We start from the raw sequence: 27,145 nt of genomic DNA on the forward strand, positions 1-27,145 counted from the left end.
AATAAACCTAGGTAAGTTGATTACTTCCCTAAGTCCCCTTCTATACTCCAGAAACAATAACCACTTACTATTATTGAAGGCCAACTGTGCCAACCAAGCACTTAAAAATGCTGCTTGCTATAAAGGAAGAGATACACAGTCAGCCCCCTACTCCCCTCATCAGGACTGACCCTCCTGTTGCTTCATCTCCTATAACTCTAAGTGGTCCAGGACACCCAGTGGCAGAGGAAAAACTTGAATATATGCTTCCGTACTCCCAGGTCGGTGAACTCTTCCAAATGGCTTCTATGCAGAAGCACAAGCCCAGCACCATAGTGGACACCAGCACCCAAGGATGGTACCTTCTCTGTGCCCAGCTCCTTCACGGCCTTATCCACAATGTCTCTCACGTCCTCTTCTACCTGGTGCAGCTGCACTGCCAGCAAGTCTGCCAATGTTGTGCTGTCGTTTATCGAGAATCTGACCTGGTTAGGAAGAAAGAGAGGCAGGCTTTATTTAACGATGGTTCCTGGAAGATGTGGTAATATAGTCGTTCTCTCTTAGCACATGGCTTCTGAGCCTTCATCTATAGTTACATCTGCACAGTCTCGGGGCCAAGTCTCCGTCACGTTCAAACACAGAGCTGTCTTTTGCTTTGTACCCTTCTATTTTCAACCCGTTTCCTGTTGCCTTTGCTATAATTTTTAAAGAAGGTGCCCACTCTTCATTTATTATAACCCGCTTGCAACCCCAGGAACCAGGAGGCAGCCCATTTGTCTTTTCTCCTGAAGTGACTGGCTCACAGAACGTAATTTCCGACTGCTTGTGACGCGACCTAGTTTCACCACTAATTTAATCCTAGTGGCTTGGCAAAAGTTACCCTTACTCGTTTGGGTTCATCATACGAAAGAACTCGCATTCACCTCCCCATCCCTTTTGCCCACATCCCTTCACCAAGGATTTAACAAGCACTTGGTTCTTCCTACATCCTGAAGTCACCTCATGTCTCTTACAAATGAAAGGGGGTCTTGGCTAAATGGCTGCAGAAAAAGCCATCTTGATTGCAGTCCTGAGAGGACAGCACTCTGCTTTCCAGGGAGGCTGTTGTCCTCTCTGGAAACAGGCAGAATTCATCCCATGATAAAAGTAAAAACAAACCCAAACTATGGAAGCGACGTTCTTGAGGCCACACAACCAGTAGGATGTTAAGGGGGTGAGGGAGTGAGCTCCTTGGGGGCCGGTCATTCACTGGTCCTTGGGGTGAGCAGCCGGCTCCTTGAGTTCCCATCATTTACTGGTCCTCAAGTAGCCTGACTTCGTGCATATGATCGGAGGCTTCCTGACATGTTCCACTGCACCTCAGATGAGGCAAGCTAGGCGTGACACCTTAAGAAGTTACTACCCCGTGAGGGTAACCCCGGTACGCACCCCGATGGCGTTCGTCAGCTGCTGCCAATGCCTGTCCCTGAGGGCAGGGTTCTGCAACTCTGCAACTGCTCTCAGGGAGGTTGTCATGTCCTTCACAGTGCCCTCCAGGCCTGAATAAGCATCCCAGACACGGACAGCCTTGTCCAGTGACCAAATTTCCTAAAGAAATATAAGGGAAGGGCCCAGATTCCTATACATTACAAGATTACACTTATAATTTATCTCCTTTGGAAGAAACACAGACCTTTCTCCATCCATGGTTTAGGAAAGACAGTGAAGCTACACAAGAGGCCAGGGCTAGATACAATAAATAATTTTTTTTTAGGTTCTTTTTTTCGGAGCTGGGGACCGAACCCAGGGCCTTGCGCTTCCTAGGCAAGCGCTCTACCACTGAGCTAAATCCCCAACCCACAATAAATAATTTTTAATGTTTACTTTTGTTTTAAACAATCTTTAAACAATAGAAAAAATACAAGGAAGAGCATTGGATCATCTAGAGCGATGGTTCTCAACCCGTGGGTTACAACCTCTTTGGGGCTGAATGACTCTTTCATGAGGGTCACCTTAGATGACCAGAAAACACATATATCTACATTATAGTTCATGACAGTAGCAAAATTACAGCCATGCAATAGCAATGAAAATAATTTTATGGTTGGAGGTCACCACAGTATGAGGAACTATTTTAAAAGGTTGCATTGTTAGGAAGGCTGAGAACCACTGTTCTAGTCTACAGGCTGATCTAGAGAAATGCAAAGGGATCCACTCACTCCAAATTAGGAATCTACTAAGAAGATACTAGGTTCCAGAGTTTCTTACACAGGAGTGCTAACCGTGTATCCCATGGGAAATCAAATTCAGAAAGGTACAGGCATGCACAAAACCTTGCTTCCTCTAGGAACACAAGTAAAATCAGATTAATGATGCTTCCCTGGAATATATAGTTCCTCTGGATGGACCCCTGAAGTCCTGGTGATTTGTATCTTTTTCATGGGACTTAACTATTGTATGTTCTAAAGATGTTTTAAATAGAGTGTCCATTGAGCTTTCATCCTGGCCCAAGGAACAAGGATAGAAATTCATAAAACTGGGTAAAAGGTTGAGCCCATTCCTTTAAACATTAAGGGCTGCAGTGGAAGTGGGGTTGTCACTGGGATCAGGGAGTTTGAGTCTAGGACAATAGGGGAACAAGCTGATCACAGCACTCAACCTGGGGCAAGGACGTTGTAAAGAACTAAGAAAGCAAAGAGCCCACCTGTTTCCTCCCTCCCTGCCCCCTTTCTTCCTTCTTTTCTTTAGTTGCCCAGGCTCTGCTCAGGAGCCCCTGGAACATGTGTGTCTGTCAGCCCATTCCTGACAGGAGGACGTTTTATCTCCCTTTTGCTGTTGTAGTCTTTGACCTTCTTTAAGAATTTTTGCTCTCTTCGGGGCACATGCAGCTATGAGGACTACTCAAGGCAGTGAGTTCACGTAGGCAAAGCTCTGGGGATGCTGGAGTAACCACTAATGACTAAAGTTGTCATAGTCCATGCAAGTCCAGATGTGAACCCAAGAGCCAAGTCAACGGGTGCCTTTTTAGGTACAGAATAACCATGTTTGCTAAAGAAAGAAACAGAGGCTCAGCTCCTAAACTACAGCCCTAGGCCTGATGCCCACAGTCTCCCTCTCCACTCTAGATGGCCATAGCAAGCTGGTAGTCAGGGCTGTCTCTCATACGCCCACTAACCCTTAAAAGCATGCACTAATGTGCTTATATCAACCCATTCACAGAAAGGCGGGCTTGAGGAGATGTACGACTGGCTGAGAGTGGGGGAAGACATAGTATCTTGTTTCATTCTGCTTGAAGTAAATAAGGAAACAGAACCCGATACACCAAATTCTAAGAAAGATAAATGGCTCTGCCCGGCAGTTATGCAACTCGCCTTGGCGAACCTTCTGAGCTCCAAGTCCATCTGCTCCATGTTGACCTGCCTCCACCGGGTTTCAGTCCAATTATCAATGCTTCTCTGAAAATGTACACGGAGAGAAAAGTGTCAACGTTTGGTGAAAATGGGCCCACACAGCAAAATATACAAACCGGTGGCATGCGGGGACTCCCGGCCAGTGGGAAGACAGTTTTTTAAAAATATTAACTGCACTTGTCAAACTTCCTCATCTCTAAAACAAAAGAACCGTCAAAACTTGTCAAGCTTACGGCTAAAACACCGTAATATATCAATTTCCAGTAGCAGTAATAAATTCCACACAGTCGCCATGATTTCATCCTGCACAGTTTGAATAAATCAATAAGCATATTATTAAAAACAGGCTTCCAAATTCTACATGCAATACAAAATAGGCTGTGCCAAAAGTCTTTATTATTACAAAAATCTAATGAACCAGTTTTTGGTCATATTTTATATATTTATTTATATTGCATGTCTTGTTAATAGATTTCTACATGGCTTTCAACTGACATAAGGAATTTATGCAGGATGTATGTTTTTCAAACATATATATATATATATCCTTTTAGTATTAACTAAAAGCAAGTAAAATATTTTCAGTAAGTGTCAGTTTATATACAGATATAGAAAATGCAAACAGGGTGTCTGTGTATACACAGCCAACTGTGTAGTTAACACAGATTTATATGTTAATTTTAAATTCATATTCTATATAATACTGCCAAAGGATCTGAGGTAGCCAGCTCATTATATGAGGTTTTGCTCTGAACTAAATAAAGGTAGAAACAGCTGATAGTTGAGCAGAATCTTTCATTAACAGAGATCTATGAACCTTAATTCTGGGAATAGGGGTCTGGAGTGAAATCTAATCTGTGCATACATTAAGACATTATGAAACCCAAAAAAGAGTGATAGAGACAGTAAAGTTGCTCGTTTACTTAAAACTCTTACTAAGCAGGACCCCGCTGCCCAGAAATCCGTCTTACCCTAACGTAAACGATGATATCCCAGAGCTCTTTGAGCAGCCGGACTTCCCTGCGGCACTGCTTCATTTGTTTGTACTCGGGAAGAACCACCTCGAAGAGACGTGCGCAGTTTTGCATCTGCACCACCTCTTCCTCCAGAGCCTCAAGCTCCTGATTAGCCTGAGGAAAAAACACACATGCGCACTGAAGCCACCATTCCTGGTTCTGCTACTGCATTATTCAAATTGTGAGTCTCAAAGGGAAATTTAAATAAAAACTCTGTAGGGTAATTACTGGTAAATTTTTAGTTTCATGGTGAGGCTGAGATTTTGCTCAAGGACAAGGGAAGTTTCATGTTGGGATTTAGCGCGCGCGCGTGTGTGTGTGTGTGTGTGCGCGTGCGTGTATGCTTTAATATACAATTAGCTTTAATATTTTTATTTACTTTACAAATTATATCTGCCCTTCCTCTCCTCCCAGTACCCCCTCGTGTAAGTCCTTCCCCAATTCCAACTTCTCTTTGATTTCGTAGTTTAACAAAACAATAACCAAAAGAAAGAGAGGGGAGAGGGTAAGGGGAGGGGGGGGAGAGAAAGAGAGAGAGAGAGAGAGAGCAAGAGCGTGCGCTCGAGAGAGAACGCACCTTTATTTGTAAGTAGTACATCATGTTTATGATCCCAGCATGCAGAAGGCTGAGGTAGGTGGATCATTGAGAGTTCAAAGCCAGCCTGGACCACAGAGTAAGACACTGGAAAGGAAGGAAAGAAAAGAAAAGAAAAGAAAAAAGAAAAGAAAAGAAAAGAAAAGAGGAAGAAAGAAAGGGAGGAAATGAAAGAAAGAAGGAAAGAAGGGAGGAAAGAAAGAGAAAGAAGGGAGGAAGGAAACCTCCAACTTCAAAATGATTCTGTGGATGATCAATAGTACGAGACACACTCAAGAATGTATACACACAAGCATGCACATGCCCAACAACATCCAGAGTAGATTTTCACACACACACTCACACATTCACACACACTCTCACACACACACATACACACACATTCACTCTCACACTCACACACATACACTAACACACATACACTCACCCACCCACACTCACACACCACACAGAGTTTGAATCTCTCCTAATAATCGCCTTTGCCAAGGTTCACCTACTATCCTGCCACATAGAAAAACTAATGTTTTGCATCTAGTGGAAATCAGTTTGTTTTCCACTTTCTTTGATGAGCAACTCTTAGTTTTACTTTCTATTATCAGGGCAGTGTGTTCACAGTGTGAAAGGAGTAACCACAGTCGCTCACGGTCTCTTTGTCCTTCCTGTTGCTGTGTCTGCAATGCTCACTCCATATGCAGCCTCTGCTCTTGGGCTCAGGTTGCAACCCGACACCAAGTGCCTAACTTTGCAAAGCAGAGCCGATTTGATTTTGCTTTCTGTTTCACATTCCCTTCCCTCTTCCTCCCAAGGTCCAGCGACAGAATTTCTTTACTTTTCCTCCTTAAAACCTACAATTGATCTTTTTACGTCCCATCAATTTTAACCTTTTTTGACAAACAAATATTTTTCTGTTTATTATGTTAGTGTTTTAAAATATGAATCTTCTCCATATATGCATTCGCCTTGGTTTTTGGCGTGTAGTGCCAAAGAAAACACTTTAATGTGCTCTTAGAGATTTTTAAATGTCAGAACACTGCCGTTAGCCAGTTGTATAATATGTTTGTGCCTCTATATCTACAGAAGATTCCAAGGCCCTGTCTTAAGTACCTGAAATCCAAGTACACTTAGTCCCCTACTTAAATTGCACACATTTGCATATGACACGAGCATCTTCCCCTGTACTTAAAAACCCTCTAGGTTACCTTTAATACCTAACGCAACATGAACGAGCTACAAACAGCTGTTATACCAGGTCCCAATGGCTTATTTTTTTTTTAATTTCTCTTCCTACTGACTTTTATGTCACTGTGATGTATTTTCAACTTGATAAGATCCATAATCACCTAGAAGACAAACCTCTGGACCTGCTCTAAATGTGGACGAATGGCACCATTCCATGGGCTGACCGTGAACTGGGTCAGCAGCATCAGCACCGCTTCGGATCCTGGCTCATGAGCTGAGACCAGCTGCCTCACACACTCCTGCCACTGTGACAGCCACCATGAGGCCATCAGACTGTGAGTCAAAACAATCCCCTCCATAAATTAATCCTGCCAGATATTTTATTACAAAGATGAGAAAAAACACCATATAGACTTACTATTTCTGGGGGAAAAATCTTTATAAAAAATGTATGCATTTTGTGCTGAAGCTTTCAAGTTCTATGTTAATGTGCCCTGTGGCCACGAGTTCTGGTTCTTTCTGTACTTGTTCCCAGACCATTGGCGGTGAAGTTGTCGCTCTGGTCACTCCTCCCGAGGTCTGGTGGCATGTGGCTCTGTCCTGAGGTGACATTTCACCTTGTTGTCCCCCTTTCTGAAGGTAAAGGCTCTCTGGGCACTGTGTTCATCCCAGTGTTATGCAATCCAGTGTGCTTGGATCCCTACTCAGGATTTGGAAGGTATGGCTAGAGGCTCCTGGTTTCTGTGGTTGCTGAGGGATGCTCTTACCCTCTTGACACGACTGATTCTGGTTTTATCTGATCACCCATGGTATTCTGCAGTTCACTTTGATGAAACCAGACACACTTTCACTTATCCCGTTTGGGATTCGCTCAGCTTCTTGAAGCCATGGATTCGTGCTCAATCAAGCTCTTGAGAACCCTCGATCTATCTGTCATTTTGTTTATTCTGTTTTCTAGGACACAGGAGTTAGGTACATTAGAATTTCTTCCCCCATATTTCTTCTCTTTTCCCCGTTTCCTTATATCTATTTGCTGCATTCTGAGTCATTTCTTTCAACATAACATGCACTTAACTAGCTCATTTTCCTAACTACTGAGTTGCACATCCTAGGCAACTGTAATTTTCATTTCCTTAAGTAACTGGTACTTTTCCAGATTCAACTGAACGTTTTTAATGGACTCATAACTGAACGCTGCTCATTTCTTTTTCAGCGTGCTCATTTTTTTCCTCTAGAATCTGAAGATCCTTACATGGCTCTACATCTAGGGCTCTTGCTGACTCCCAGGTGTGATGGCTACACATTGTTTCCTGCTCACTGGTATCTGACTATCTTTGTTGCTCCCATGAAGACCCTAGGCCCAAGATTGGAACTGTGTTCTCCAGAGATCTGAATTTTCTCCTACTGGCCACTTCCGTTTCCTGGCTTTGAAAATTCCTCAATCCCTGGGAGGCATAAAGGGGACCTCTGGTGCTTCTGACAAGAGGCTCATGTTGTAGATTTCCAGAGGACTCCTTTCCTCTTCCTGCATGTTACTCTGAGGCTTAGCAGAGGTCAACAGAAACCTCAGAGGCTCCTCATATAGGTTCTAGACTTTGGATGCACTTTCCTAGACCCACCTCAGTGAGCCTGTGGTCATCTGTTCAGATATAAGCATATACTTGTGGTAAAAGTGTCCATCTCAAAGCTGTGGGCTTCCGGTATGTTCAGGTATGTTCACGAGTCACTACAGCAGCATAGATTTGACATCCGCACCTACTTTCGACCGCCTTTCAAATACTCCATCCTGCTGATGAGAGATTTCTCTCGCTTCTTTCTGAGCACAGCATCAGATTTACAACTGTGCATCTGTGATGCATCCAACATCTTTCAGGCAAGAGGACTCATCACAGACTGCATATTCTCCAAAGCCAACAGCCTTTCATCTTGAGTAATTCCCCTATTTTGTGTCTTTAGCTCTGAACAATCACCAGCAACTTACTATGAAATCTCACTGCAGAAAGAAAAGAGTGGAAGGGAGGGAGGGAGGGAGGGAGGGAGGGAGGGAGGGAGGGAGGGAGGGAGGGAGGATTTATCATAGTCCATCACCCGTCTTGTTCCTGGAAGGTCAGTGGCTTCCACTTGTGGGGCAAAATGACTGGAATATAATCACCCAATGTCACTGCAGAACAAGAATACCCATGCCCTCTGGTTGAACCTGACTCTTCAAAGTACTGGATTTGCCAGCCAAACAAGCACACCCAAATATTAACAAGAGGAAGGTAACTTGGGTCCATCCTGTTTGAAGTATCTGCTACACATCCTGAACAGAGGAGGATGAGCACCTCTCGCTTTGTAAGAAGCAACTATAAGCTGCTACAGTATGTGTGGAAGTGTCGAGATTCAATACATATCTGTCATAAATGTTTGCAGACAGCATATTGGTGAGTCAAGTTAAAAACTTTTTTTTCCCCATCCACAATCTGTTCAGACCACCTGGAGTTTAGATATAGTCTTTTAACAATCCTTTATTAACATATGCTAACTCACTCCTTTTCAATGAGTATAAACTAACGTTCTTCAGCCAAATGGAAGATGGGACTACAGAGCAGTGCTTTCTGGGCAGGGTTAAAAGCAATTAAAGAGTCAATTCAAAGCCAGATTTGGAAAATGGGGGAAGAGCTATGTCAATTTGGACACCATTCCAAGGGAAAATACTATGCCAAGCGTGAAGATAGAGCCCAAAGGAGAACCCAGAAGAAGAACAGCACCCGAATGGAAACATTCTTCTCTCATGGGGTCATTTTTGTAGCATTTGGACTGCTAGGTTAAGATCCTGAAGTATTTTTTTAACACAAAGAATCAAGTCTCCTATGAATCATATGTGGATTTGAGGTTAATTCTTGTAATAAAGTAACTCATGAAAAAAATACATTGGAAGACTGAGCAATATTTACACCAGGCTTATGAGCTTTCCTGTGGTTATACCTATATACAGTGGGCGACTGGAGGTGGAGGAGTTCATTGGTTGAGCATTTACTGTGTGTGTATATGTGCAAAGACCCTGCACCAATCTCTACACTGGAAAACACAGAGGAAAATAATCACTTGGGAAGCAGCATCACTGTTAGAATTGATAATTTCTTTTTTTTTTTTTTTTTTTCGGAGCTGGGGACCGAACCCAGGGCCTTGTGCTTCCTAGGTAAGCGCTCTACCACTGAGCTAAATCCCCAGCCCCTGATAATTTCTTTTAAAAGATTTAGATAGCCAAAACTGTAATCTTATTTCTGAAATTTATGAACTGTAACCAGAAAAATAAAAGTAACTATACACTAAATTTCATCATCTGGAAGGAGAAAAATCATAGCTATCTTGTAGATCTATAGTGGTAATTAAAATGTAATATACTTTTTAAAGCTCTTTTTTATCTCCTCCTTACTGTGGGGTGTATATGTGTGTGTGTGTGTCTGTCTGTCTGTCTGTCTGTCTGTATACATGCTCATATGTCTGCTCATATGTTTATTGGAAATTGAACTCAAGGCCTCCCCAACTAGGTAAGCTCCCTCCATACTGATCTAAAATCTCATCCTCCCTTTTTGTTTGAGATAGGATGTGACTAACTTACTCAGACCAGCCCTAAACTCACTCTGTATCTAGGCAAGTCTTGGATTTTGCGATCCTGCCTCTGTCTCACAAGCTGCCAGGATCCCAGGCCTGTGCTACCAAGGCTGGCTTGATAACATTCTTGACATATGGTAGGGGTTCACACAGTCTCTGTGTCATTTTCACTTGTGTGATTATGGTGATGTTCGGAGGAAACATAATTTAAAATGATCTAATGTAGGGAAAATAAAACTCCCATTCTAACATGGCTACTGTTATGCACATGATACCGGTGAGGACGGATTACCTTATCGAGCACTGAGTATGGATTCTCTGCCTTAAATCCAAGAGGGGCATAGCTCCTAAATCTCTCTCTGAATTCTGCTTGCTTTTCCTGATCAGAGGACAAAAGTGAATGTCAGTCAGATAGCTTTAGTTATCCTTTTCAAACTTTCCTTAAAAATTAAACAAACACAAACCCAGTAACCAACTCACATCAAACAAAATACATTTTTTCCTTAGAAGAGTGACCTCTGCGTTTTGGAGTGGCGAGACCTCATGCCTGACCACGGCTGCGATCTTCTTGGTGGTTTCCCATCTTTCAGGTAATTCCTGTACAAAAAGATGCAATGGATATCACTTTAGTTCCTGAAACAACTCAACCACATGAGGTCAAACAATTCTTATTTCTTTACTCTGATCCAGGGCATCGTTTAGAGGTAAAGCTGTGTCAATAACGCAAGGCTACAGTGTAGTGATGAAGGGCGTTAGAGCCAGGGCATCTCCCAGGCACCAGTATTGCTTTCATGTTAGAATTGGCAGAAATCTTTCAAAATAAAAACTCATCCCCAAAACACTCCACTGTTACGGGAATAAAATTAAAGAGTTGTGTGTGTGTGTGGGGGGGGAGAGTCAGTGAAGTGCTTTTAGCTAGCTATGACAGCGTAGACCTATAATCCTGGGGGGAGCAGTGAGGGGGCGACACACCAAGACAGAAGAATTCCTGGGACTTGCTAGCCAGCTGAACAAATGGTGAACCTTAGGTTCAGTAAGAGACCTTCTTTAAAAAGTGATTAAGTGATTCAGGAAAATGTGCATCATTAAAATGTGACTTCCACATGCAGGTGAAAAGATATGCATACATGTACACACATACACACACATACACACACATGTGCACATGTACACACACATACACACACATGTGCACATGTACACACAGTTGAAGTGCACTGGGCATGACTTCACTGGTTTCTAAAAACCAAAACTATAAGTCAGGTATCTTAATCAATTTAGTAAGTTTATTTTAAAAAATTTAAAAAATCTTGCTTTGAAACTTTGGTCTAGGTAGGGAAAAGCTACATAGTGACTCTATTTCTTCCTCTTGTCATGGTTTACAACAGGGTTTGAGCTGGCTCATGATGGTGAGTTTTAGCATTGAAGTTGGTCCATTTGGGGCAAGGAGTAATTTTTGAAGGAATTTAAGAGGCAAAGGGGCAGGGAAGGTCAATTCCTACTTGATGTTGAACAAAACCAGCATAAGCAGTTGAGGTAGTATCTCCTCTCTGCCTTCTCGACCTACTACAGTACAGACAGGTGAAGAGGAACTGAGGGGTTTTTGTTTTCGTCTTTGTTTTGGCTTGGTTTTGGCTTTTTGTTTTGAAGAGCCACGAGGTATGGTTCCCATGGAGAGGCATGCCTATGTCCAAGGACACTGAACTTGTTTTGTCATACAAAGCCACACACTGTGACGTGGATGTTACTTGTTGACTGAACTTGGAAATGATAAGACTCTACAACCTACCTTGAAACCCTCTGATGAACAAACCATTAACTGTAGATTATGAGGAGGGAGCTGTGCTAGGTACATGCAGTGTATGTGTGGAAGGGGTATTCCGGAGGTCACGCACATTTTTTGACTTTAAATAGTATAGAGTCTCTAAAAGAAAATGAAAAAGGCACACACAGAGCTACTTCACACGGCACACTGTACAAAATGTTTTTCAGCAAGCCAACCAGTCATAGGTCCACACGGTTACGAAGCAATCTAATGTCATGACCGGAATCCCTCCAACTCAGGAACCAACAGACTTGGGTTATAAAACATGTTGCCTTATCTTTTGCCTCCTCTCATCAAAATCCTGCATCTTGTGGTTCTGTGTTCTATTCCTAGTACTACGTTGCTTGCCTTTAATCCCAATAACTCAGGAGGTAAAGGCCAGGAATGGGGAGGAAAGAAATTCACCGTGAACCTTAGCAATATCGTGAGTCTGAGGCCCAAGTGGGGTATGCTAGGCCGTGTCTCAAACAAGAACAAGAACACAACCCAAATTCAGTATTTACTCAGCTTCCCATCTGAAGCCACAGCCAGGAAGTTAGGGAGGGTTACAGGGCCCTTTACCTTCCCAAAATACAGCAGACCTGACACGTGTTTGTAGATTCAAAACAACCTTGACATGAATACATTTTCTTAAATACAGAAAGATCAGATGATGCCAAAAGTCTAATAAACAGCATTCAACTCTGGGAGGAGGTAACGGAGTATGAGACACAGTGGACGAGGGCTGGGAGAGATGGGGTTGATAGGACCTGTGATTAGAACCTCAGTGTTACTGCAGAGTAGATCATACACAGCGTCTGAGGAGGGATGATAGAGACTAAGATAGCTCCTGTCATCTGGGTTGAGAGGTAGTAAGAACTGAATTAAAATGAGAACAGAAGCACCAAGGAGAGAATAGACTGAGCGAGTACTGTACAAGGAGGAATACTGGACATAGAGGACTAGGGCACATAGAGGACTAGGGCACATAGAGGACTAGGGCACATAGAGGACTAGGGCACATAGAGGACTAGAGCACACAGAGGAGTACTGCAAGTAGAAGTCATCTTTCTGGAGGTAAAGGCCCATAACCTTAGAATGACACTGAACCTCTCAGGAACACAAACCATATATATATATATATACATATACATATATACACATGCATATATATACATATATACATATATATATTTATGGAGAGGTGATAGATATATAGATATAGATAGATATAGTTGATATAGATAAGTGTAGGGATAGAGATGGATATAGGTATAGTTATAGGTATAAGTATAGATAAAGATATAAACATAGATATAAATATAGATATAGATAGAAGCCTCAAACTGCCCAAGTTATTCAGTTAAAGTTACACCTCAACTTATTTTCTCCTGGTCGGCCTATCAGTATCCTGCTTCTGTAATTCTGAAAGTCTAATATTTTCAATATAATCAAACCTTGAGGGAGTCAAATGTTCATACAATACATTTTGGAGGAAAAGGATAATTCCCCTCATTGATAAAATGTATCATAACTGGATCCTCTGTGAGATTTATGGCAAGGTCCAAGATCTGACTCAAAGAACACCCAAAATCACCTTCTAAGAAGAATTACTGGAGCAGTGAGGTAGGTTAGAGGGTAAAGTGTCACCAGGACTCACTTTGATCCCCATGACCCACATGGTAGAGGGAGAGAACCAAATCGTGACAATCGTCCTCTGACCTTCTGACATGCACTACCTCCCAACATACACTGGAGAAGAAAAAGTAAAAACTAAGTTAATACCAAGATCTTTGAAGCAGATGCTATTGTAGTTATTTGGGCTCTCCATGCTGTTCCGAAGCTGTCTGCTCAGTTTGTCACCTTGCCGAATTTAGCACCTTAAGAATACTTTCATATAATACAGAATAATTCATACACAGTAGCTCTCTGTGCCCTTTAGGGTCAAAGAGCACTTGTAATAATACATTGTGGCATTTTATCCTGTTAAAAATACATAACTATATAACTATAAATATCAATATATCAATATATATCAATGTATATCAAATCGGTGAAAACCAATTTGGCAATTCTTCAAAAAGTCATAAATAAAACTACTGTATGACCCAGCAAGTCCACTCCTATGTACACACAAGTCAGAAGTGGAAACAGATATACAAATATTCACATATCGACACACCCGCGGATCCCGGCCCGCAGCAGCTCTCTGCTACCAAACCCCGTGGGAGAGAGACCTCACCGCCTGGTCAGGTGGGCACTCCTGAAGCTACAGAGCGGAGGAAACCACCAACACTGCCCACCCCTGCCCACATCCCTGGCCCAAGAGGAAATTGTATAAGGCCTCTGGGCTCCCGTGGGGGAGGGCCCAGGAGCAGCAGGACCCCTGCCTGAGACACCGCCGGAACCTGAAGGAAACAGACCGGATAAACAGTTCTCTGCACCCAAATCCCGTGGGAGGGAGAGCTAAACCCTTAGAGAGGCAGACACGCCTGGGAAACCAGAAGAGACTGCACTCTGCGCACATCCAGACGCCAGAGGAAAACACCAAACGCCATCTGGAACCCTGGTGCACGGAGGCTCCCGGAAAGAGCGGCGCACATCTTCCTGGTTGCTGCCGCTGCGGAGAGGACTTAGGCAGTACCCCACGAGCAAACTTGAGCCTTGGAACCACAGGTAGGACCAACTTTTCCCCTGCAAGAAACCTGCCTGGTGAACTCAAGACACAGGCCCACAGGAACAGCTGAAGACCTGTACAGAGGAAAAACTACACGCACGAAAGCAGAACACTCTGTCCCCATAACTGACTGAAAGAAAACAGGAAAACAGGTCTACAGCACTCCTGACACACAACACAGGCTTATAGGACAGTCTAGCCACTGTCAGAAATAGCAGAACAAAGTAACACTAGAGATAATCTGATGGCGAGAGGCAAGCGCAGGAACCCAAGCAACAGAAACCAAGACTACATGGCATCATCGGAGCCCAATTCTCCCACCAAAATAAACATGGAATATCCAAACACAGCAGAAAAGCAAGATCTAGTTTCAAAATTGTATTTGATCATGATGCTGGAGGACTTCAAGAAAGACGTGAAGAACTCCCTTAGAGAACAAGTAGAAGCCTACAGAGAGGAATCGCAAAAATCCCTGAAAGAATTCCAGGAAAACATAAATAAACAAGTAGAAGCCCATAGAGAGGAGACACAAAAATCCCTGAAAGAATTCCAGGAAAACACAATCAAACAGTTGAAGGAATTAAAAATAGAAATAGAAGCAATCAAGAAAGAACACATGGAAACAACCCTGGATATAGAAAATCAAAAGAAAAGACAAGGAGCTGTAGATACAAGCTTCACCAACAGAATACAAGAGATGGAAGAGAGAATCTCGGGAGCAGAAGATTCCATAGAAATCATTGACTCAACTGTCAAAGATAATGTAAAGCAGAAAAAGCTACTGGTCCAAAACATACAGGAAATCCAGGACTCAATGAGAAGATCAAACCTAAGGATAATAGGTATAGAAGAGAGTGAAGACTCCCAGCTCAAAGGACCAGTAAATATCTTCAACAAAATCATAGAAGAAAACTTCCCTAACCTAAAAAATGAGATACCCATAGGCATACAAGAAGCCTACAGAACTCCAAATAGATTGGACCAGAAAAGAAACACCTCCCGTCACATAATTGTCAAAACACCAAACGCACAAAATAAAGAAAGAATATTAAAAGCAGTAAGGGAAAAAGGTCAAGTAACATATAAAGGCAGACCTATCAGAATCACACCAGACTTTTCGCCAGAAACTATGAAGGCCAGAAGATCCTGGACAGATGTCATACAGACCCTAAGAGAACACAAATGCCAGCCCAGGTTACTGTATCCAGCAAAACTCTCAATTAACATAGATGGAGAAACCAAGATATTCCATGACAAAACCAAATTTACACAATATCTTTCTACAAATCCAGCACCTCAAAGGATAATAAAGGGTAAAGCCCAACATAAGGAGGCAAGCTATACCCTAGAAGAAGCAAGAAACTAATCGTCTTGGCGACAAAACAAAGAGAAGAAAAGCACACAAACATAACCTCATATCCAAATATGAATATAACAGGAAACAATAATCACTATTCCTTAATATCTCTCAACATCAATGGCCTCAACTCCCCAATAAAAAGACATAGACTAACAAACTGGATACGCAATGAGGACCCTGCATTCTGCTGCCTACAGGAAACACACCTCAGAGACAAAGAAAGACACTACCTCAGAGTGAAAGGCTGGAAAACAACTTTCCAAGCAAATGGTCAGAAGAAGCAAGCTGGAGTAGCCATTCTAATATCAAATAAAATCAATTTTCAATTAAAAGTCATCAAAAAAGATAAGGAAGGACACTTCATATTCATCAAAGGAAAAATCCACCAAGATGAACTCTCAATCCTCATCTTCGGTTGGTTTATATACAAGTGTGCAATTTCTAGACTTGAAAGTAAAATGATGCTATCTGGTGCTGGATAGAGGAGCCTTATTTTTTATTATGGCAGCCTGCTATTTTTGTAACATGGTGATTTGGTTGAACACAATAAAGTACAGTAGTAACTGAAAAAAAAAAAGATATAAAGACAACAGTCCAGATAGTCTCATATACATAGATGGTTTTCACAAACATCAGAAATTCACAAAGTATGAGATTTAAAGTTATTTATCTTTTTTTGAGACATATCTGCTCCTAACTGTTCCCCTTTGGTGGATTTAACGAAGAATGTGAACATCTCTACCTTCAGGTGAGGAAATAATTTGTGGCTAGGCAGCCACTTGACAAAACTGCCTGTTTCATCTGCAGACTATACTGTCCAGAAAAGGACAAATTATGCAGAATATTTGACTGATAAACTCTGCCAAGACAGGGTGATTAGCCCTTCAAAATCTCCATTTCAAGAGTCTGTCAGTTGATTTTGGGCCCGAAGACTGAAGACTTGCACTCACATGTTCCTAACAGGCGACTGCACTAGTGGAGATTTGTCTCTACAACCTCCCAGTTCTGGAAGCCATGTTAGGCTTCCTATGTGTATAGATATTTGGTCATTCTCAGATTTCTGATGGGGTTGAAGACTGATTCTAGTTTCATAGCCTATCAGGCTGTTTAACTCTGAAAATACATATTTTATTGGATAGTTATCAGATAGTGTACAAGCTAGCAAGATATAATATAGATTTTAGGCCTTTCTTAAATAATGGATAATAATGGAATGGATAACTAAATATTCTGTATAACTGATGTAGTGTGGAACTGGGTGTTAGATATATTTTATGCTTTTAATTACAAAATGATAATAGTTGTGCTCAGCTTAAAAAAAAAAGAGAAGAAAAGAAAAGAAAAGAAGCCACGCTATGGATCAGCAGCGGCAGTATTGTGTATTTATCTCTTATGAGCGCAGCAAACCATTTGGGAACAGTTTATGGAGCAGAAATTCCAAATTAACCCTTCACTCACTGTGTCATGATATAGAACCATGGCGGTCTCGCTGTCCCGCTGTGTTGTAAACTTCGATTCTTTTAATTGGATTCTTTAGGTTGTTTGTGCATTAAGGACGCAGTAGATAAAGGGAGTAAAGAGTGTGAAGGTGTCTTTAAAAAAAAAAAAAAGAAAAAGAAATGATGGAATTTTCCCGATATTTTTCAGCATCTAATGATATAATCATGTGACTTTTTTCAGTTTTTATATACTGAATTATATCAATGGATTTCCACATATTGAATCATCCCTTCATGTCTTGAATGAAATCTACTGGACTAAGATGATGTATTGATGTGTTTCTGCATTCAGCTTGTGATTATTTTACTTTTTTTTTTTTAATAAATGATCCTAAGAGAAAAAAAAAGAGAGAGAGGGAGGGAGGGAGAAGAAAAAGGAGAAGGAAACAAGCATGGGCTGGGAGGAGGGAGGAGCTCTATGTTCTGGGAAGCTCCTAGATCATAAGTTGTAGACTGGAAGTACAAGTGAGCCACTGCCTGGCCAGTCCTGTGCTTACAGTGCCAACTTTAGCCTAGGGGAGGGAAGACTTCTCAAGACCTGAACCTTAGGGGTGCTTGTAAATTAGACAACCACAGTGAGGATCTATCAAAAACTGTCTATATCTAAAGGATATAGGACGACACCTCTAATTGTAAATACAGGGACCTAACAACTGAATGAACTGAAGTGAGGTCAGTCTCAAGAAAACCACATGAAAGTCATGCTTTTAAAATTTAAAGACAAGTTGGGTGTGGTAGCACACACCTATAATCTGCCACTCAAGTGGCAGAGGCTGGCAGATCTCTGTTTGAGGCCAGCCTGATCTGCATAGTGAGTTCCAGGACAACTGGGGCTATGTAGAGAGACCACGCCTCAAAAACAAAAACCAACAACAACAACAACAAAAAAGAAAGAAAGAAAGAAAGAAAAGAAAAGAAAAGAAAGACAAAGAATGTGTAAAAGTAGAAAAACAACATTCTTCCTGCAAAGGAAAGCAGTATTACAGCAATCTGTTCTCAGAACAGAGGTCTACTATTCAAGACAAGAACTCAAAACCCGGGAGGAACCCTGTGAGAAACGATGAAGAGGAAGACAGCACCAATGGAGTGATGGCAGACTCTGTCATCAGTGCTGGATCTGAAGCACAGCTATGGGATCTTGCTAAACAGAAAAGGAACTTCAGGGTTTGGGAAGAAGCATCAGGATAAAGGGACCATAACCAGAAATTCAAGGGAGAACGATGGCTTTTATTTTTCCTCTTGAACTTCTTAAATTCTGCTTGAAGAATGAAAGAAAAATACTTTTTTTTCTGTCATGCCCTAAGTGTATGTATTTACATTTAAAGGACATATTTAAAGAAAACTAGAGAGAGGACAAAGTTTCCTACTATCAGATTTCCGGACCCTAAAAATCAGACAAAAGAAAGCATGTTAGAGAGCATTTATTTCTGAATGTTTGCCAAAATTTTGGTTAAGACAATGAGAATTGTGACCTGTTTTCCTGGATATTTTTTATTTCCTCTCCCACCTCCACCTCACAATCTTGGCAAAAATGAAGTTCTGCCAGTACAAGGCGGGCTGTGGAAACCAGCCGCTTCCCTCTCAGAGAAGGCTGACTCACACCCAAAGTGGGAGGTAGAACCCAGGCTTGTCAGGCAAAGTGGCACCCTCGCTGGGCCTGAGGGAGGGGGCCCTGCAGCTCTGTGGTGCCAGTGGTGTCTAGAGGTGGACCATTCAGAAAGTTACTGGCTGGCTCTGCGTTGCATCTCTGCTAGAGATTCAAAAGAAGTCTTACAGAGGAAGCCCGAGCTGAGGGCTGAAAACCAGTTGTAACTCATGCGGATTTACAGACAGAAAATGAAAGCCGTATGGGCTCAGGGAATTATTTTTTCCTACCTAAAACACTGGCTGCTGTGTCCTGGCCTCCAAGAGCACCTGCACTTCTGTGCACATACCCACAAGTGCATACATACACACACATCCCACAGGGCCAAAGGTTCACTGATGTCTCCACAGCTCCGAGCTGAACAGCCCTTTTATTATTTTAGGTGGGTTGTGCTTTTGTAATTTTTTAAAAAACATTTTTTTAATTTATTTTGTATGAGTACACTGTTGCTGTCTTCAGACCCACCAGAAGACGGCATCAGATCCCATTACAGATGGTTGCGAGCTACCATGTGGTTGCTGGGAATTGAACTCAGGTACTCTGAAAGAGCAGTCAGTGCTCTTAACCACTGAGCCATCTCTCCAGCCCTTTTGTATTTTTTTTTAACAACAACACAAAGCTTATTAAGACAGACTGAGTGGAAAGTATATCCAACTATGTATCATCAAAAAAAAAAAGATTGTAGGTTAAATTGCACAAATATGAAAATGAGAGTCAGGGGATGGAATTTCGTTTATCTGAAGATAAGACAAAATAGAAAATAGATACTAACAGAGGACATAATGCTAAAGTACATCTGGAAAATGAAACAATTACGGACACCCAATACTTAACAGAGGCACAAAACACAAAAAGCAAAGACTTAAAACTGAACAGAGGGACTGGAGAGAGGACCTAAATGTGTGCACTGCTCTTGCAGGGGCACTGAGTGGGGTTCCCAGCACTCACATCAGATGGTTTCAACTGCCTGTGACTCCAGCTCTCGGGGACCAGACACCCTCTTCTGGCCTTTCTGATACACACATAGCATATACTCTCAAGGACGCTCATATGCACACATAAATAAAGGTAAAATCTAAAGCAATAAACAGAGCTTAAAGGAGAAATAGAAAAGGGATATGAATCACTTACCTGAAAGGACTTTGGTGTAAATCATGTACACGTGTGCACACACACACACACACACACACGATTATTGTGAAGTTCAGGGAGAAATCAGAGGGCATAAAAAGAATCTCTTAAGTCAATGTGGCAGTGCACACCTTATCCCGGCACTCAGGAGGCAGAGGCGGGCGGATCTCTGAGTTTGAGGACAGCCTGGTCTACAGAATGAGTTCCAGGACAGCCAGGGCTACACAGAGAAAGCCTGTCTCCCAAAACCAAAATACTACAATGACAAAAGAATCCCTAAGTAAACATTTTTTTAAAACTTCAAGATTTATTTTTTGTTATGTGTAGGAGTGTTCTGCCTGCATGTCCGTCTGTCTGTAAACTATATGCTTGTCTTGTGTCTGTGGTGGTTGGAAGAGAGCGTTGGATCCCTTGGAACTGAGTTACAAATGGTTGTGATCCAACAGGTAGGTACTGGAAATCGAATTCGGGTCCTCTGAAAGAGAACGTGTTCTTAACTGCTGATACACCTCTCCAGCTTGTGTATAAACCTTTGGTTTGAATGATCTGATGCACATAATTTTATAGACACTGACACAGATAGACAAGCTAAGCCTGCACATGCTAACAGGATGGGTCCAGCGACATGGATGGCTCCTGTCATCTCTCTCCCTTCTTCCTCTCAGGAACCAGCCTCAAAATAAGGTGAGAAAGTATTTTGTCTTTCTTTGTTTCAACCTTAGTTATGTTGTATGATTCTTTTTTACAGGCTAAAATAAGGAAGTAAAGCAAAACTTTCTCTCATTTAAAAAAAATATTCACATATCGATGTTTGAAACAAAACAACTCACACTAGAAAAGATGGAGGCAAGTCTTACACCCATGAGCAGACAGATGGGTGGACAGTGCAGTGTAGGCTTACAATGGAACACCATTTAGCCACAAAAGAGAACAAAATATTGATAATGTTACAAAGTGAGTAGGCTTCAAAAATATTACATCAGGTGACGTCAAATGCAATAGGTTAGGCCTTAAATGACCTAGAATACATAAATCCAAGAGTAAAGGGTTGCCATGGGTTGAAGAACAGGGCTCGGCTTGGGGTAGAGAAAAACTGGCACTGAGCAGAAGTGATGATTACACTACACTGTGAGACATTAAATCCCACTTAAATGTACATTCAAAATACTACTTTCATGTTAGCTTAGCTGTCAATTTCTTCTGGATAAGAAAGAAATAACCAAAATAAGTTGAAAATATCAGATCCAAACAAAAACAATAATCTAAAACAAAAAAAAATTCACATGAAATATTTTAATGAAATGGAAATGGACTCCAAGTATTACCTAGTTTGCCAGGGAAGATAGATAAGAGCCGATTTCACAATACCGAAAAACAGATGTTGTAGCTGGAGACATAACTCAGTGCATGTGAGAGCTTGCTGGGGAAGTATAAAAACCTAGGTCCAGACTCTAACACCCATTTAAAACTCTGGGAGTGTACATGCATACTGTAAGCCCATAGCTGTGGGGGGCCAGACTCAACCATCTACAGAACCCCAATATGCATGGCAGGAGAGGCTCAACTGTAAGGTTTTTCTTTTGCTCATAAATTCAGTCAAAATTAAATAGACCTTGCTCATACGCTGGCACACACAAGCCACCAAATGTTTCCAAAGCCCGGGCAGTGTGAAACAGAAATCTGACTGGAAAACACAAAAGATTTCCCCATCTAGACCAGACTTCCACTTTTTTACTCTATATCATCACATCCGTGCCATGTTTCCAAGCCTAGAACGCTTCTCAACTTGCAGGCAACTGGGGAAGCAGAAGAGTAAGGATATGGTTGCTCTGTACACATGAAAATGATGGTAACACTGGGAGGTTGTCAACCACTCAATCACCGGGATAACAGTGGCACAGTGGTTGAGATTTTACTTATGAAACACACAGAGATGAATGTTGGCTGGCTTTATGCTTCTACTGTACATAGAGTACTACTATACACAGGAGAAATGCTGCACATAGAGGCTACCTTTCGGGAGGACAAGGACCATGACCTTGGAATGACACTCTCGGGAACACAAGCAAGATAGATAGATAGATAGATAGATAGATAGATAGATAGATAGATAGATAGATAGATGGATGGATGGATGGATGGATGGATGGATGGATGGATGGATGGGTGGATGGGTGGGTGGGTGGGTGGATGGATGGATGATATAGTCCCAAACTACCCAAGATATTCATTTAAAGTTACACCTCAACTCATTTTCTCCGAATTAGCCTATCAGTATCCTGCTTCTGTAACACTGAAAGTCTAATATTTTCAATATAATCAAACCTCGAGGGAGTCAAATGCAAATGGTCAAGCTATAAATTCTGGAGAAAACGGATAATTCCCCTCATTGATGAATTATGTCATAACTGGCTTCAGGTTTTTCACCTGTCCATGAAAACACTGTTTGCATCTGCAGGTCCTACTGTGACAAGAGTGTGTTGTGTGAAGTACCTGGCTAATGGAGTCACTCAGCCGCTGGCAACTGTGCGGTTTTCACGGGCACTTACCTCCAGCTGGGCATAGACTTGCTCAGGCATCTTCTGGCCATAGCTTTCCAGAAGCATGATGGTTTCCTTCAGAGGTTCAAAGAGCTCATCAGTAGCTCTCTGTCGGCTTCTTACAGCCAGGAGGTGACCCATGATGTCAACTAAGCCATCGTGATCACCCTCATGTGGCTGTCTCTGAAGTCCTGCGTTTGTCTGCTTGATGAATCCTTGCAGCTCACTCAGACTGTAATGAATGCATAGACATGTATGGACATAAGCTAGGTTAACGAAAACATCTTAATCACACATTTCAAGGCAGGACTGTTCATCCTAGCAGGAAGACAGAATGAGCGAGTATCCATCACCAGATGTAAGCATCCCTTCATGTCATTTCCGACGTTCCTCGTCCACACTACAGCTGAGACCTGTTTTGGCAACTGCTTACCGATCTCTGTCTCTGTGGTTACTTATGATGACACTTTATAGAAATGGAGTAATGCTCTATGTGACCCACTGCCTTTGCCACCTTTAAGGGTTTTAAGTCCATTTGTGTACGAGTATTACAAGGCTTGATGGGATCTTATTTCCATTATGTACAAACATTATTTGTTAAACCTACTCTAACGTTAGAAGTACAAATACTCTTGAAATTAATTGGTCAACTATAAATCAGTCAGCTGTGGGTACACATAGGAAGGCAGAGGCCAACTTCAGGCGTCATTCTTTTGGTTCCATGCAACATACTTTGGTTTTGAGTCAGGGTTTCTTATTGAACCTGGAGCATGCTGGTTTAGGTTGGCTAATGGGCAAGCTCCAGGGACTCTGTCTCCACCTTCCTACCTTTGGGATTACAAGCATACCCAGTGTTTACACAGGTATAGGGGATTGTACTCAGTTCCTCACACTTATATGACAAGAACATTACTGACTGAGCCATCCTCACAACCCAATGTCAAGGGCTTGTACCGTTTCAAACACAGAAGTCAAGGCTACCTGTCGACGACAAATCTTAGCAGATGCTCTTGAAACATCCAGCTCCACTTCTTGATCACGTTGAGCATGCTCAACTTGAAAGGTCTCATGTCTATCTTGAACCAACTGTTAAACACTCGGAAGTCATCAAACTTGCTCATCTGAACATACAAAGCTTCATAAATGTCGATCTGTAAGATTAGGAAATAAATAACTATACAGCAACAGCACAGAAGGCCAGTGAACAGAACTAAATGCTAAGGCGTTGCCTTGCCTGTTCTTTGAACTGTTCTAGTGTTGGTGACTGCAGGATGTCCTCGCCTGCAGGAGCATCGATTTCCTCAGATGGTACAGCATGGCCATACAGGAGGAACTGCCTCAGAATCTCTACTCGGTCATCTACCCACAGGTAAGAGTAGGTCTCCAGAGAACTTCTGAACTCCAAAACTTTGTCGATGACATCAGCAACTCTATTCATTATCTCCTGCCGGACCTCTGCCAGGCCTAACATGTTATCCATATCATTCTAAACGAAAGGAAACCAAACATGCTTTTAAACAAAGAATTCTTACCATGACATTATCCTAGGTGATTCTTCAAGGGAGAACACTCAGCAAAAGAAAAATAAAATAAAAATTTTAAAAGACCTGTGTTGCATTTACTGGTATCTTTCTGGGGCTCCTCACCATCCCAGCTTGGTTCCTGAGAGATTACCTGGTAGTCGGGGATGTCCAGGTGTGCCGCCACACGCCCCATCTGGGCAGACACCTTGAAGCTGCCACACAACATTGCCTCCACCAGATTGTAGAAGCCATCCCCAGCCTCTCTTTCTAAAGGGGGCTTGAACACAATCTCTGGGGGCATTAAGAGCATTTGTGCTTGAAAAAATGGCGCGGGTTTTAACTGTTTCTCTGTGTTCCTCAGGAAGAAGTCCAGGTCATGCAAGATGGTCTGAAAAAAGCCTTCCACCACAATGTCATCGATGAATTCCACATAAATTTTCCAGGAATCCAGGGAAGGATCAGCTCTGAAGAGCTTCCGGTTCTCCTAAGAACATTAGAGGGTTGGGATTAATGATGACCAGCATAAAAAGGAGGAGCACTACAAGAGAGGCTGTTGAAGAAAGGATTGAGTTTTTGTGCATGGCACTGAAACATTCAAACCTAAGGCTATAGAATCTCGAGGTAGACGGCAAATACTGCTGGAGGATTTTATAATAGTATAACACTAAACTCACTTATCACATATGTTCAAAAAGTATCCCTTAGAAGAAAAATCAACTTGAAAATTGCTATCTTCAAATACAGGCAAGAAATATACCAGTCCCCAAAATATTATGCCCCAGGCTCTAGTCCTTGCTCTGTCTCAAATTTTGCTATCTAGGGCTCTTTTGTAAATATAAAGAGATTTTCTTATGTCCTTCTGAGAACACTATTCTGGGACATTGGAATATTACCAAGGTGGAGATGGGAATCCTATGGGTTTGCTGTTCTCAAATGTAAAGGCTACTTCTCTTAGAGATTTTTTTATGTCCTGCCCTGTACCTGCAACATCCAAATTTGTGACCTGTATGCATGCAGCACACATCCTGAGAACCTGACATAGCAATATACACATCTGTCTAGTCTATGTGACCTGTGTGCATGCAGCACACATCCTGAGAACCTGACACAGCAGCCTTTTCTTCTGTGGTTACTAGAAGGCAAAAGGATAAATACAAAAGCAAGAGGGGAAAATCCTAAAGACCAACTTTGTTCAGTCTCCTATGGAAGATATGAAAAACAAATACTTATGATATATTTAGGGTCAACCCAGGTAGAAGGCAGCAGCTGTGCAGGACTGGAAATCACCATCCTTTCCTGTCCCTAGGGCAGGGCCTCTCTGATACACCAGTCACACCAGAATCACTTTGCTATGCTGCTGAGGTTCTCAGAAGAGATGGGCTTTTCTGTATTTAGGGAAAAGTAGAACTCAGGTTCCTTCTAGAACCATGGTGATATCCATTTCTACCAATCTCCACCTAGCTTATTCCTAATGAGGTTTACACTATCAAGTCTCTTTGCCAAGGTTCCAATGGTTTCTACTTTTCCCAGTTCATGTCCAGCTGTGGCCTTCATTTCTAGGTCCTAAGTGTGGAATGGAGCAGAGGTGAGCTCTTCCCAACTCTGCTCCTTTCAGAGTACCGCTGTCTCCTTTCAAAAGGAATCCTCCTCCTCTGCTAACCTTACGGAGTACTGCAAGGACCTCTTCTTCATCTACAACCAATTTCCATTTATTCTTATCTAATAAATATATGTGTATACATACATAAATACATGTATGTATAATACACAAATACATAATACATACATACATAATTTGTGATTATCAGTTCTGTGTTAGTCTCCTGGACTTGTGCCTTAAACACAAGACACTTCCAATGCAACCTGTATCAAAAATCTTCGATAACCATCTTTAGCTGACACTCTCCAGTCCAAATCCTGATTCTTCCCCCAAAACCTGATTCAATACCTTCTCCCTGTATCAGAGACCTCATTTCTTGATCTGCTTAGACTTGAAACCTTGATTTCCCTGACTCCCTACAGCAAGTCTCATTGGCTCTTCCTTCAAAATATATCCAAGCCTCATCATTACTAAACTGTAAAAATATCTCTGGCAAATCATGACATGGAGGCCTCCACACTCAAGGATACTTGTTGACACAGACAGTTCATATGTAAAACTGCAGAGGCAGAACTAAGGGCAATACATTTTTCACCAAGCCCCCTCCCCAATAGGTACACCTGCATTCACAGTCTACAAAACCCCTAGCCCTGTGTGCCAGGATGCACAGTCTCCCCTTCCATGGAGAACTGTCTTCGTTGCTTCTGTTGAGGTCAGTTTCCTCTCTGATTTCATGCCAGTCATGATCAATCCCCCATGACCTAGGCTAAACCATTTCTCACTGGATCATGATGCTCACCTCCTGACTGGCTCTGTCTCTTGTTTCCTGCCTCCTTGTGGCTTACACTCAACAGAAGCAGCTTTGAGCAGAGTCTCTGATTGCTATCTTCCCATCAGGTCAAAGTCTTCACCATAGCTACCAAACCTGTGATATGTACACATGACCACTCTAAATGTTATCCCAGAACAGTTCCTCACATATATTCCTTATCAGTGATGCTGACCATCACAATGATCTTTGGGTGGGCCAGGTTGCTACACCTCAGATCTTAGGCTCTTTTGCTACTTAATATCCTCAGCCTTCTGTAGGACTTCTCATTTAGTGAAGAGGGCTCCTAATGTCTCCGTTTAAAGCTTAGCTTTCTTGTCCCTGACTCTGTCCCTAGGCCATAATTCCTGCTGTTTTACATGGCTGCCTTAGGGGTAACTGACATAACAGTTTATTTTGTTTCCTCAATTGTTTACCTTAGAAATCTGCTTATTGGTAATTTGAAAAACCCAAATATGCACACATATACATACATACAGACAGACAGACATGCATACATACAGAGAATTATTTTATTATATTACAGATACTTTGTGCCCACTAAGGTTAGAAATGTGTATTGGATCCTCTGGAACTGAAGTTGCAGACGATTATGAGCTGTCATGTGATATTGAGAATGGAACCCAGGTCCTCTACAAGAGCCTCTTAACCACCAAGCCATCTTTCTAGCTCCAAGAAACCCAAATGTATATTTTAAAAGCAGAGTAATATCTGCTGTCATCTTTGGGAGGTCATGAAAACATGGTAGCTAACACCAGCCAACCAAATGGTAGAATTAAATA

General features: G+C 42.0%; 1 protein-coding gene across 9 annotated transcripts in view; it reads right to left on the reverse strand.

The window, feature by feature from the left end:
* Dnah11 (dynein, axonemal, heavy chain 11) overlaps positions 1-27,145 on the reverse strand; it is a 316,394-nt gene that overhangs the window by 234,334 nt on the left and 54,915 nt on the right. For 8 of the 9 annotated variants that reach the window (XM_039078094.2, XM_063262810.1, XM_039078093.2 and 5 more), the window contains 10 exons: positions 24,086-24,418; positions 23,646-23,897; positions 23,393-23,562; positions 22,421-22,643; positions 10,236-10,352; positions 10,048-10,134; positions 4,340-4,498; positions 3,330-3,413; positions 1,408-1,566; positions 342-464 (listed from right to left, as the gene is read on the reverse strand). In XM_039078094.2, the coding sequence (XP_038934022.1) occupies positions 342-464; positions 1,408-1,566; positions 3,330-3,413; positions 4,340-4,498; positions 10,048-10,134; positions 10,236-10,352; positions 22,421-22,643; positions 23,393-23,562; positions 23,646-23,897; positions 24,086-24,418 (1,707 nt within the window). Of the gene's footprint in view, positions 1-341; positions 465-1,407; positions 1,567-3,329; positions 3,414-4,339; positions 4,499-10,047; positions 10,135-10,235; positions 10,353-22,420; positions 22,644-23,392; positions 23,563-23,645; positions 23,898-24,085; positions 24,419-27,145 lie in introns of those variants that run through there. The other variant, XM_063262809.1, reaches the window with a different exon arrangement.

The sequence above is a fragment of the Rattus norvegicus genome, chromosome 6 (assembly GCF_036323735.1).
Source record: "Rattus norvegicus strain BN/NHsdMcwi chromosome 6, GRCr8, whole genome shotgun sequence".
In the NCBI taxonomy this organism is placed as follows: domain Eukaryota; kingdom Metazoa; phylum Chordata; class Mammalia; order Rodentia; family Muridae; genus Rattus; species Rattus norvegicus.